This window comes from Rhinopithecus roxellana, chromosome 15, assembly GCF_007565055.1.
Source record: "Rhinopithecus roxellana isolate Shanxi Qingling chromosome 15, ASM756505v1, whole genome shotgun sequence".
Lineage (NCBI taxonomy): Eukaryota > Metazoa > Chordata > Mammalia > Primates > Cercopithecidae > Rhinopithecus > Rhinopithecus roxellana.
In genome coordinates, this window is record NC_044563.1 from 119,064,325 (window position 1) to 119,078,203 (window position 13,879).

The following is a 13,879-nucleotide window of genomic DNA, read 5'->3' on the forward strand; positions in this document are numbered from 1 at the left end:
AGAGCATTATCATTGGTGTCAATGGACAAATGTGTTTTTTCACTGTACTTGGGCCTTTTGTATTGTATTCTTGGTATTAAGTGCACCTAAAGAAAAAAAAAGATTGAATAAAGCAATTCTACATGTACTAATGTGGAATAGCTGCCAAGGTATGTTAAGTGAAAGAAATCAAAGAGCAAGACAGTGTAACTTTGCATGGTAGCATTTCTATTTTGAAAGATTATATTAATGCTTGGTATGCATAAGATAGCTCTGGAAGGATTCAAGAAAGATCTGCTTGGTTACCTCTGAGAAAAGGAGTTAGATGTTGGAAACACGGGTGGGAGGAAAATCGTTTATATTGCGTAATGTCTTTTAACTTTTGGATTTCGTGTTGTGGCTAAGGTATTACCTATTAGAAATAAATAAAATGAGGTAATTTTAAAAATAAAGAAATGCTGTAAATTTTGACCAAATGTTGCTATTCATTAGTTTTATCTTAAACTCTCTGCATATGATCTCTCCCATACTTCTGGCTTTAAGAATAACCTCAATGTTGAAACCTTCCATATACATATATGTTTCATATATATGTGTGTATATACATATATGTATAGAAATAAATAAAAATATATACATATGTGTGTGTGTGTATATATATCCTCTCTTTTGCATTTCAGATGCCTTTAGCTCATGGGTGCTTGAATTTCTCTAACACTTTTCAAAAATGGGCAAACATAAAAAATTCATCCCAACTCTTGCCTTTCTTTCACAAACCTTCTTCTCTCCGAGTGTTTCCCCATCTCAGTAAATGCCGTCACCATCAGCTCTTATGCTCAAGCAAGCTACCTAGGAATTACTCTGAACATTTCCTTTTCTATCGAACTGCATATCTAATCCATCACCGAGTCCTGTTATCTATCTCCTATCCATATATTATACTGTCATCCCTAACTCTCCAGTGTGCCCATGTGGTCCAAGCCATCATCTCCCCACTTAGTCTCCACACCCCCTTTCAAAACATTCTTCAATGCCATTCCCTGTAAAGTTCTTCTGAAACCGTCTGGTTCAAAGTAGATCCTCCTATTATTTTTTCCCTTTATAACTCTTATGAAATTTACAATTGCATATTCATATCTGTGGTTATCTGCATGTATTCCTTCTGCTGGATTATAATCTCAATGAGGGCAGGGGGTTGTGTCCATTATTTTCAGATTCTTATGCCTGCAACCAAGCATAATGCCTGGCACAGGGAATATGATTTGTAAATTACTTTCAGATGAATGGATAAGTTAAAAAGGGAATGAGCTCTTATCATATACCAGGCATTGTGCTAGAGACATTAGTTATGGATGATAAACCAATGTTAGAATCGTCATTTACCAATGGGCATTTACCTCCAGGCACAGGCAGATACAAAATGAGTACAAGAGTATATTTGAACGTGTGAACAGGGTAGATATGAGGAAGTTTGCTTGCTAGGTCAGAGGAGGGACCTGCACTGAGGGAATTTATAAGTAAAAGGAAAAGATCAAAAACAAGTTTGATTTCCTCATCCTGTAAAATGAGGTGTGCAAATGAGGCAATTTGCTATGAGTACAGGATTCCCTTCACAGTTTTTCCTAGAGCCTACTCTACAATGTCATGATCCCTCTTGATTTTTTGCCTTAGGTATGTCAGGACACATCAAATGTCGAGGTGGTAGAAATAAGCATCCCATTTGCAGGGTTCATGAGGAGGGCAAGTTGTAGATTCTCTGCAGTTCTGGAACCCATTGTGAACCCCAAGCCATGGAGACTCTAGTCTACTGACTGATCATGCTCAGCCTATAATGTGCCCAAATTGTGAGAACAACTTGCCCTTGAAACAAACACAACAATAAGATAAAATAACTGACAAATCATCTTTATTAAATAAGCAAATAATCTACATAGATACAGTCACTTGTCTGTTGCACATGACTGCTTCCCCTTCTCTTGGGAAAGATCACTCCACATGACAAGGTGCTAGCTAAGCAGCAGCCCATTTGAATGCCCTGTAATAATGTAAAGATGACCGGCAAGATACAGAGTTCACGCTCAAGTTCCCTTGAGTATGACTTGAGTCACAGCACAGGCAGGAGAAAACAAACCCATTTCAATTCACAGACTTAGGTGAAGAATTATCAGCTTCATTTAAAGTTCCCATATTGTGCCTTCTACATTATCTCTCTCAACAATTAAGCCAGCTGTTACTCTTAAAAGTGTGTGTCACTTTCTTTGCATTTGGGTCAAACTCCAACTGTGAAGATCCAGCGAAGAAATAAAAAAATCCTTCAAATACAGACAAGGGAAATAGTAAGATATTTTTTTCCAAATAAAGACATTTGACAATATACAAAACTCAGAGTCATAGAGAACTAAAAACAGAAAGTGTTTATAGAGTTTTACTTTATGTCAGGGACTATGCCAAGCTTGTTACATGAATTTATTTTCATTCATTTCTGCAACAACCCTATGAGATTGTATGTCTAACTCCATTTACAGGTTGAGCAAGTTGAGGTTTAGACAGATTCCGATGCTTGCTCAAAGTTACTCAGCAAGGAAGGATGGAGCTAGCACTCCATGCCAGCTCTCTCTAACAACAAAGCCAGGTTACAGGTTACAGGGTTATTCTGCTTCCGATCAGATAAATTCTCCACTTGCTTGGAAACTCTAATCACCTATTTCTTTCTTCCCAAAAAATCCTCCTCCCTTTTTCCTGCATTGTAGCCTAGGAAGCATAGCAACTATTTCAAAACACCAGAGAACCCTTTGGTACTCTGCAAACATGGTGATCAGGTTACCTTTCAATAAAGATCATCAGCCTCCACTTACTTACCTTGAGTAGAAAAAAATATATATATATATATTTATTTGCTTTTAAACTCTGGGCACATGGAAAGGTAAGTATTTGCAAATGACCGGCATGGGCAATGACTGACAACTCAGGAAAGACAGAAAAAAATCTCCCTGGGAATTAGCAGCAGCAATAAGATGGGGTGGAGGAGAAGGCCAGCTAACCAATATTAAATCTGGCCACACCACTTGATGGGATTTTTATGCTAACATGGTAATCTGAAATTCAAGCTTGACTTCACATGTTAGCTCAAGATGTGAATAAGTGACACTTGAGCACTTTGATTTTATCTGCACAGTTTTATATGCATGTATAAGATAAAGTAGCAAGATTTGTTAATTATCTTTATGGTTCCAAACAAGTTATTTTGTGAAGTAGTTCTATAATGAGTACAAATGTAGGCAAATCAAAATTTTGGAGAGGGAACTCATCTTAAAAAACACTTGTTATTAAAAAGTTTCAATGCTCCTCTTGTCTCTGATATCATAGAATGTTTCAAGTGCTCCATGGCCAAACACAGTAAGTATCCTCTTACCAAATTCTTCAAAAACAGCATCAATCTTTGAGTCAATTCCCGGAAAGTCTTCAGCTATTTGCTTGGGAAAGCCTGGCTCCATGGAATTTCTCTTCTCATCAAATCTGTACCGAGTAAAAGAAACAGCTCAGCGTTGCATAGAGGCCGTGTTACCAAACATCTTAGATCATGTTAGGTTTAATGTGGAATTTTACTAAACTTTACAAGTACTGCAAATAAACACTAAGCATATTTGGGACTATAGAAATATGTGACTTTAATGATACTGCAAAGAGTTCTTAAAGCCATATCTCCATCCAGAACAGGGGCAGCATCCTGCTGTATGTAGCACATGCTGTTTGTCATCATATTTCTTAAGCCTGGACAGAAAGAATCTTAATCATCTTTTTGTCACAAAGACATGAAAGTGTGAACATATATATAAAGTGAATTGAATCAACATCTAAAATGCAATTTTAATTCCCTACCACAATTGGCCTATATATACCTGACCTCCCCACCCTGCACATCTAAGTCTTCTATGGTGGCCTCCCGGGAAAAGCAATTAGGATTAGAAGCAAAGCACAGTAAGTGTGTTTTTAGCCCATTGCCTGGATATCAGATGGTCGGCCTCGATGTCTCAAAGTCTGGGCAAATGACCCAGGAATCAACCTGTCTGCGAGTGCTGGGTTGTATCCATAAACTGGACTGCTATTGCTCATCATCTCTTAAATGTGCCATCATTATCAGGCAGAGGTAACAAATGGGTGAGGTTAGAGGTAGCCCTTGGATATCATATAGTAGTGTTAGGAAGACAAGACAAAAGCACAATGAGACAGTAACAAACACCGTGAGACAGTGAGCCAAACTATAAGACAATGGGAAGGAAATGCTAAATGGTGGTCTGGATTCTCAGCACATTTTCCCAACGGGTCTAAAGTCCACGAGGGAAAGTTGCATGGAGGTGATGAGACTTGAGCCAGGACTTGAAGGATGGGCAGGATTTGAATAGGTTGAGGAGAGAAGAGGGGGCTCCAGGCAGTTGGGGCAACAGCACTAAGGGAAGCAGCAGCCAACTGCATTTGGGACTCAAAGCAGGAGAGCTTAAGGTGCTGCTGTTTTAAAATAAGAACTTTCCCACAGCTGTCTGAAGTCCCATCCTTCCTACTAAGAGAGAAGCAGGCCTAAGGTTGGGGTGGGGGATTTCCTTAGAAAAAGAAACTAATTTCACTAATTAGGCTCCATGCAAAGTCATTTCTTTTGCATCTCACCTCCAGTATTTGTCCTCTACAAAGAAATATGTTTTCTTCTTTTCCTTAACAGAAAGGGCTGCATCGATTTTCCTTACGGTTGGAGGGAAACCTAGGGTGTGGATGCCTTTTGGGTATCCAGCTTGTACCTCATTTCCTCTGATGGCCCAGAACTGATTTCCTGTTAAATATAAATAATTCAGAGTCATATTGAATTATAACAGTTAAGCCCTTTAGCTTTAGAAATACACTTTAGCATCTTTGATTTTCATGGTAAAGAAGTAGCCCAAATTTTAGATTTAGTCACCAGCTCATAGTGGGCTTTTCACAAAAATTTGCAGACTGAATGAATAAACCAAGGTCAAATGAGAGAATTTACGACTCTGGGTAATTTATCTTCCTGTCCTTATTTTTATCATCTATAAAATATAAATACAATCATATCAGCCCTGGTTATTTCTTCATTACCTTTGACTACTGTACTAGCCAGTACTTGATGTAGTAGGGAAAAGGAAAGTGTTGTTCAATTTCTTACGAGAGGGTTTATTTTAGCAAGTTAAACAAATGATGATGTAATAATTACCTTTAAAAATGAAAACAAGATCTTTGCTAGTAACTTCATATGCGGCATCCACGCCTGAAGGAAGAGACGGCCAAAATGAAGAGATCAAATACAATTCAGGCTCAAGCTTCCTGAGGGATTTGCGCCAAAAGTGCCTAAAATATATGTAAAAAGAAATGTAAATTGAAAAACAGTCTTTCATCTTTAGAATATTTTCCTCACCATCTTGCCTCATGTGACTTCCCCCATTCTTTCATATTTTAGGTTGGATGACAGATAGAAATCAGGTATATTGCCAATAGAAAATTTCTTTCCTTTTTCTTCAGAAGACTGCAGTGAGTCTCCTGTCATAGGTTTCCAGAGTAATGTCTTCTATGAAAGAAAAATTATTCTATCATGCAAATGAATTAGCCCAGCATAAGCTTAACTACCTGCAATGTGTGCAATACAGTGCGTATGCTATACCCTCTTCCAAAAGCTGGGCAGTGTGTATGTACGTGTATGTGCTGTATAAATATATTCTTATATACGCGTAGAAAGATTCTGGAAGGATGCACAAAAAGTCTTGACTCTGGATGAATATAGGGGGAACTGGGAATTAAAATTTTTAATTTTCTTCTCATTTATGCTGTTGGAATGTTTGTCATATGAGTATTGATCCATCAGTAGGTAAATTACTTGATTACATGTAATGTTGATCCTGATGTCATTTTTAAAGGAAGTAAAAATAAAAGTATTATTCTAGGGATCTACTCATGCCTTTTGAAAAGTAACCGCGACTTAAAACATTTGGAAATAGCAATTAGAAGACAGGAACCAGATCAGCCTGAGCCTTCAAAAATGAACCTGGCAATTTTAGGAAAATGTGGGAAAAGGCAGCACCAGATCTAAATGATTCCAAGCTCAGAAGAAACGTTTTTGTTTTAAATGTTTAAAAATCTCTCTCAAGTTTCTGTGTCTTTTCCTTTCTAAGCATTGTAGACTAAAATGATAGGAAAAGATAATTTTTCAGTCCGACCTGTCTTTAAAGAACAGGATTTCTCCCCTCAGAGTGCTGATGGCATCAAAGGACAAGGCAGGGTCGCACGTGGCTGGCATCCCAGGTGCTGGAGGGACAGGTTCCGTGGGTACCAGGGGGGTCTCAGGGGATCCAGGGGGAGGTCCTAAAGGGAACATTAGGGGAAATGTGATACGTTTCAATATATGCCCGTTTTTGTGCTTTCCAAACATTCTCACGGTGCTTTCAGCTAAATGTAGCATTTGACAGCTCTTCTGAAGACCATCGTTGCAAAACCACAATGGCTCATTTTCCCAGCCTCACTCACCATAGAGGGACTGAATGCCATTTATATCATCTTGAGACAGGCGGAACCGAGTCAGGTCTGTGAATGAGTGGTAGAGTGGGTACATCAAAGCTTCAGTGTTGGCTGAGTGAAAGAGACCCAGGGAATGGCCAAGTTCATGAGCAGCAACAAGGAATAAATTGGTCCCTATTTAAGAAATCAAAAACAATAGTTACTTATTTTTTAAATACATGTACATTACACAGGTCTGCTGTGCATTGTATTGGTTTTTGCTTCTTGGAACCACACAGGACTTTTTGCACCTTGTTTGTTGGTTAACTGAACAATTAACTAATTACACACTTAATGGAAAGCTACGTGTATTTTAAAACTCATACCTGAAATCAATCTTTGAGATTGATTTCCCAGTTACATCCATTTGCCCCCCACACTCCCGAACCCACCCCCAGCCTCACGAGCATATTAACTCCAGAAGAACCAGGTCCCTTTTCTTGTACTCAGGAATGGAATGAACCCATTTGTTTAGCATATCAGATATTTACCTTCATTTGTCAATGCTAAACACTGTTTTAATATATTTACATTTGCCATTTGCAGTCTCAGTTAAAGGAAACTATATTCATCTTAATTCATAATGTCTCAGTCTCATCATCATGAAGTACATATTGAGACTAAAAACATGAATAATGATAGATGTCATAGAATTTGCAAAATTAGTTTGAAACACAGTACGCCCACTCATGTCTAACATTTGTCACAAAGCAGATTTAGAATACATAAGAATACATAAACACTGGTTTTATTCAAAATTTTTTCCTTCTTTTTTTTTTTTTTTTTTTTTTTTGAGACAGAGTCTGCACTCCAGGCTGGAGTGCAGGGGCACCATCTCGGGTCACTGCAAGCTCTGCCTCCCGGGTTCACGCCATTCTCCTGCCTCAGCCTCCCAAGTTGCTGGGACTACCAGCCTCCGTCAGCACGCCTGGCTAATTTTTTGTATTTTTAGTGGAGATGGGGTTTCACTGTGTTACCCAGGATAGTCTCGATCTCCTGACCTCGTGATCCACCCACCTCGGCCTCCCAAAGTGCTGGGATTACAGGTGTGAGCCACCGTGCCCGGTCTTCCTTCATATTTTTAAAAACACCCATAATGCTAGAATTGGGAGGCACTGGGTAATTATGATCAATATAGTAAGTAAATCTACATTACTTTTGCTAGTATTACTTGTATAACTTGTAATGCTAGGAACAATCTCATGTGAGAGTTTGCAGAAAGGTTTCTTTACAAGAATTCGTTAACCAAATCAAGAATTTTATCCAGGACTAAACTCACATTTGTACGTCCTACAGAGGTTTACATTTTCATTATAAATCCCAGCTAAACCTCAGACATAATATTGTTTTTCTATGTTTTTAGAAGCAGTGTTAATTGTTTTAGCTGGTTTTTTTGAAAACTTTGGATGTCATTCCCCAAAATATACAGTTACGAACTGAGAAACATTCTTCTACCTAAACAGTTCGAACGTTGTATTTGGGAGTTAGTCTTTTCCTTCGGAACGAGCCCATAAAAATTCTTTTAACCTAAAAGTACTAAAATAATGCCTCAGCCAGGAAAAAAAAAAGAGAGAATCTCAGTTTCTGAAATTTAATTCTGACTTCTGGTTTGAAGAGTAAAGAAGTAAATGGAGGAAATTACATAAGCAACATCAAGAGCACATTTTAGTGTAGATTCAGTGCAATATGCTATCCCTTGAATGTTTGCTTTTTTTTTTTTTTTTTTTTTGAGACGGAGTCTCGCTCTGTCGCCCGGGCTGGAGTGCAGTGGCCGGATCTCAGCTCACTGCAAGCTCCGCCTCCCGGGTTTATGCCATTCTCCTGCCTCAGCCTCCCGAGTAGCTGGGACTACAGGCGCCCGCCACCTCGCTCGGCTAGTTTTTTGTATTTTTTAGTAGAGACGGGGTTTCACCGTGTTAGCCAGGATGGTCTCGATCTCCTGACCTCGTGATCCGCCCGTCTCCGCCTCCCAAGGTGCTGGGATTACAGGCTTGAGCCACCGCGCCCGGCCGAATGTTTGCATTTTGATAGGATAAACTTTTCTTAATAATGGTTACCCCTAGATCACAAAGATCCACAGTCATTAAAGAAATACTTAATGATATTTCCTATAGTATGCTTACCAATGTAGGAAAACTGTTAAAGCATCTGAAAATATTTTCAATAATAATTAAAACAAAAATATATTCTGCTGATCTCTGATCCACTGGAAAATCCAGAACATCTGATTTCTTGAGCTTTCTTGGTTATTAAGAGGTTTCTACATATAAAAAAATTAATGCCAAAATCATTTTGAGAGATGTGTAACTAACCTGTTGTATCTTTTGTCCATTGTTCATCATCATCAAAGTGGGCATCTCCATTAATCCCTGGCCCAGGGGCATAGGCATGAGCCAAAACATTTCCAGGTCCATCAAAAGGGTAAAAGTCTCCGTGTTCTAGTAGGAAAAAAAAAATATTGGAAAGATAGGTAATGAGGATCCCTTTTGGGCCTTTTCCAGTATAACAACAACAGATAGATGAATGGATACATTTTGTTTTGTTTTGTTTTGTTTTGATTTTTTTTTTTTTATACCTCTGACTGCGAAAGAGATCATTATATCAGCCTCTCCTTCATACAGCCTGGAGAATGTGAGTGGAGTCACCTCTTCCCAGACTTTCACAGCTTTCTCAATGGCAGAATCAATAGCATCTTTTGGCAGATCTGGTGTATAATTCACAATCCTGTAGGAGAAAAATTGAAGAGCATACTATTTTCTCCTATGACATAGTTTATAAAATTCTAATCTCATGTGAAAACCTTTCTGAACCATTACCTGTATGTAAGGTGGGTTTTCCTCCACTTCGGGATGCCAGGAAACGTTGTGAAGTGACCAACGTCAGGAACTCCACACCTGGGCTTGCGCATCACCTCCAGAGTGTCAGAGTCCAGCTTCCCTGTCACCTCCAACCCAAGGAACTTCTGCATTTCTCGGATTTTTTTAACAACAGGACCACTGTCCTTTCTTCTAACAAACTGTTTCACATCTTTTTCAAGGTCGTAGTAGTTTTCTAGATATTGCTAACAGAATAAGTATAGTTTTGAGGTCATTCTTACAATTTTTACTATAACTATTTATAATAAGTTTTGCAGTTGTTCACTTTTCTTAATCTATTTGGAGTATTTCTCTAGTTTGCTGAAATAATACCAAATTTTATAATATGATACTAGCAACATAAATATTTAGCTAAAATTACGTTGCATTAAAAAAAAACCTGAAGATGTTCCAAAGTAAGATACGGTTCATCCACTCTCCAGTTGTTATTCATGTGCCTTAAGCCCCAGTGCTGCTACTGCTATGGTGGTGTGTGATCTTAAGAAAACACCTAACCTTTCTGGCCTTTGTTTCTTCCTACATAAGAGGAGAAGCCCAAATGGTGTGATAATGAGACCTTTTCCACTTCCAACACTCTATAACTCTCTATTCTTGACCTGTTCCTACACAGTAAGCTCAAGCATTCTATGTAGTTTTTAAGACACACAGAATGGTTTGAGCTTACTGTGGAAGTTCCTCACCTGGCCAGGTCAGTTAGTGTTAATTACCTGAACAAAGTTCATGCTGGTGTCCTCATCCCTTGTAGCTCCATTCAACGGATAGGATGAGCAAACTGCCACACACAGCAACAGTAGGATTGGAAGACTCTTCATTTTCACTGGCTTTACTTCGCTCTGTGTTGTCTCTATGCCTTGCTTTCTTGCCTGCCTCCGTGCAGGTCCACCCTCGGGAGCCCAGCTTTTAAAGAGTGACAGTGTTTGTTTGGATCACCCGCAGCTTGACTCATCCTTGCTTTCATCCAAATGGCAGCAGGACCATTTCCAAAAATTTCAAATTCCAAGTGGGATGATACAACCTACTTTACTAATTTCTCTTAACCTTCCCAATTTTGCAAGGCAACGTAATGATTAATCTCCAGGAAGTGCTTCCTGTCTTGGTAGAGGAGAAAACTGAAGCATTTTTTTTTTTTTCCTCTGGAAAAATTGACTGGAGTTCTCTAGACAATTTATGTTTGTGTTTTTGAGAGAAGAAGTAGGCTGACTTGGTAAAAGTCAGAATTGTCCAGAACTTCTAAAAGGAGTTTTAAGAAAGACATTATAAAAGCAAAGAAAAGATGTAAGTGGAAAGTGTACATATATAGCTATAGTCTATACTATATACAGTTATACTCAAAACATAGAAGATAGTATCTGGAAGAAATTTAGAAGGGGCGATTTATTTTTTTGAAACTGATTTGTAACGGCTGTTATTGATTGTAACTGGATTTGCTGGTTCTTGAGGAGGAAAACCTCATGGGCAGAATAGAACAAAGAGGGTCTGTGAAAAAGAAGGAAGTATATTCCCTTTGGGTGGTTTTAATTCTGTACCCAATTTATTAAAGGGTGATGGGCCCATGTAGCTGCTCCATAAATAGTTGTAGAATTGAGATGAGTTACATTGCTCACTGGACTGAAATTCTCTCTGTCCTTGTCTTCTACATGTGTCTTATTCTCTTTCAATCTTTTCCCCTCCTCCCTAAATTCAAATTAGCAAATGCTTTGAAGTTGAAGAACAGAATCCATTCTAAATTCTCTCCTCATGCTCTTCTGTTTTCTTCCTTTCTTTCTTTTCTGTTTCTTTGTCAAGTAAAGTGTTTCTCACATTATTGGTGTATAATAAAAGCTTGAACGCAAGACTCTAAACATATTCAGAGGAAGACATTTTGTAAAACTTTCGTAGTCATTTTGCCACCTGCCACCATCCATCTCCCCGACACGTCCCTGATCACCACATTTTGTTTGTTCTTTCTTTCTTTGCTGACTTGCTTATTAGTTTGCTAAAGAGAAGAGCATCTTGGGAGTAAGAACTCAGTAGAATGATGGATACAAATGTGCATTTATTAGACCTTTAATAAGTGCCCATTTTTCTTCCTCTCATTTACATCTCTTTTGCATTTTCTTCTTTGCTTTATTTTTTGTGTGTTTCTTAATAAACATTGGAGAGATTTTACCCAACAAATTTAAAGGGATTTCTCTTTGGTATTAAGATCCCTATGACTGAAGATGCCCACACAGGTGATAGCCTACTTGGGAGGGGCTATACATCATACTTAAGCCTGCATTTTTAGACTAGATTCTGTCTAAAGATTTTTCAAATTTTATTTGAAAAATGGGGAAAGAGGTCTCACTATGTTGCCCAGGCTGGTTTTGAACTCTGGGCTCAAGTGATTCTCCTGCCTCAACCTCTCGAAGTGCTAGGTTTACAGACATGGGTCACTGCACCTGGCCTAAAGACATTTTAAAAGTAATATCCTATGGTTCTCTATTCCTTTGAGGGGGGGAAAAACAACAACAACAACAAAAAACATGTCTTGTCCTGATTGTAATAAAGGGAAAGTATTTGGCCACACTGAAATGAGGACAAGGAGAACAGAGTGGTGGTAGTGATGTGAATTTCAGGAAGAAACAGTGGAGGCCAACAGATAAAATACTGAGAGGTTAAAAGCATAGGGGCTGTGGCAGCTCTAATTCCTTCTAGATTAAGGTGCATCCTTTGTAAATTTTCTCTGGAGTTATAACTTATGTAAAACATATTTAAAGTTTAGAAGAAAGCCTGATAGATAATGTGTTTGCTTTTCCAACTGTTAAGATGTGATTGGCAAAATGCGCTGTGCTGTTACTAAACTAAATACAAAAGTTTGCCATATTTTAAAACAGCTTCAGTGACTTCCCTGGAAGATGTTTCCCAAGTCCCAGGAAGAGTCATTAATTATTGTTCAATGGTACCTTGTACCTGTCTCTGCTACTGTATTTTCCACACTGCACTGTAGTGAAATGGTTTATCTGTCTCTCTCATCCTAATGTAAGCTACTTGAGGGACCATGCCTCATTTGATTCTGTATTCCTAATACTTAGCATGGTATCTGATATGTAGTAGGTAACCAAAAATTACTTAGAGAACTAAATAATATATTAGTTGTGACTGAAAGGCTCACAGCAAATGTCAAACAGGTAAATTAAAAGTCAAAAAAATCCACAAATCATGCAGACGTTTCTAGATTTGCAGATTCTACATGTCATATATACTAAATATTCTAAAAACTAAATTTTTAAAAAGTTGTATTTCCACAAGAAAGATCAAGTTATCATCTAAAGTGTCTCTAATATATAATTGAAGTCCTCATTCATATGTCTGCAGAACACTCAAACTAATCTTGTAGAACCAGGAGTTTTCTAACCTTGCATGAGACAGTCAAATTGCATTTTGTAGAGTACGTTTTAAAAACCAATGGAGTAATGAGAAAGAATAGGTAAAATTAAAGAACAACTGAGTGTAAGAAGGAAGGGAGGGAGAAGGAGGGAGAAGAGAAGGGGGGAGGAAGAAGAGGGGAGGGGAGGAGGAGAGCAAACACTCCAGGTGTAGAGGGAGGAACTGAATATCAGGAGAAAAAAAGTGGGCATTTCCAGCAAGAGATGAAAATGACTGTTCCACAGAACAATCGTTTGTTATATGATTAAATAAATACAAGGGTCAGATAATGGCTAGTCTTACAAATCTGACCTTCCAGGGATCAGAGGCTTAGAATTAAATTTACATTCAATCTAATCCTTGGATTTAAAAACTGGCAGTGAAGCCAGGTAACATTCTATCTCATAACTTTTCACATTTGTCTTCCTATTTGTCATACTTCTCCATGACTAATCAGACATGATTGTGCAGGATCCTTGCTACTTCTAGCTGATAACTGACATAATCATTATTTTAGCTATACATTCATTTATCAAGTGTCTGAGTCTCAAGGGCTCCAGAATACCCAAACTTAGAGTGTAGATTTGAAGATAAAAATTTAGAAAATTTTAGTAAAAAAAAAAAAACTGACTTAAATTAGCTATTTAAAAGCAGAAAAGAAAGAAGAAAGGAAGGAAGGGAAGGAGCAAGAGGAAGGAAGGAAGGAAGGAAGGAAGGAGGGAGGGGGGAAGGAAGCAGGGGTGGAGGGAGGGAAGGAAGGAGGGAGGGAGGGAGGGAATATAACCTAGCCAAGGAGAGAATCCCTTATATAATTAATTCTATAAGAAATAGGTCTGGTGTGGTGTCTCCTGCCTATAACACCAGCACTTTGGGAGGCTGAAATAGGAGGATTGCTTGAGCCCAGAAGTTCAAGACCCGTCTAGGCAACATAGGGAGACCTCAGCTCCACAAAAAAATGAAAATAATTAGCCACTTGTGGCGGTGCACACCTGTAGTCCCAGCTATTTGGAAAACTGAGGCAGGAGGCTCACTTGAGCCCTGGAAGTGAGCTGTGATGGCACCGCTGCACTCCAGCCTGG

General features: G+C 38.5%; 1 protein-coding gene across 1 annotated transcript; it reads right to left on the reverse strand.

Annotated features, from left to right (window-relative positions):
- Positions 1-1,863: 1,863 nt before the first annotated feature.
- MMP3 (matrix metallopeptidase 3) lies at positions 1,864-10,368 on the reverse strand. The gene is made up of 10 exons (XM_030917858.1): positions 10,121-10,368; positions 9,354-9,598; positions 9,113-9,261; positions 8,850-8,975; positions 6,508-6,672; positions 6,201-6,345; positions 5,204-5,337; positions 4,642-4,801; positions 3,392-3,495; positions 1,864-2,291 (listed from the first exon to the last, which is right to left on the reverse strand). Exons 1-10 carry the CDS (start codon positions 10,223-10,225, stop codon positions 2,191-2,193), a joined length of 1,434 nt encoding a protein of 477 aa, XP_030773718.1. The 5' UTR covers positions 10,226-10,368; the 3' UTR covers positions 1,864-2,190.
- Between the last annotated feature and the right edge of the window lie 3,511 nt (positions 10,369-13,879).

Bases quoted from the DNA above. Each gene is read 5' to 3' on its own strand.
- MMP3 (XM_030917858.1), bottom strand. From the start codon at position 10,225: ATGAAGAGTCTTCCAATCCTACTGTTGCTGTGTGTGGCAGTTTGCTCA. The intron at 6,673-8,849 runs GTTAGTTACACA...TTTCTTAAATAG, and splicing joins ATGGACAAAAGATACAACAG to GGACCAATTTATTCCTTGTT. The intron at 2,292-3,391 runs GTAAGAGGATAC...CTGTATTTGAAG, and splicing joins TGCTGTTTTTGAAGAATTTG to GATTTTTTTATTTCTTCGCT.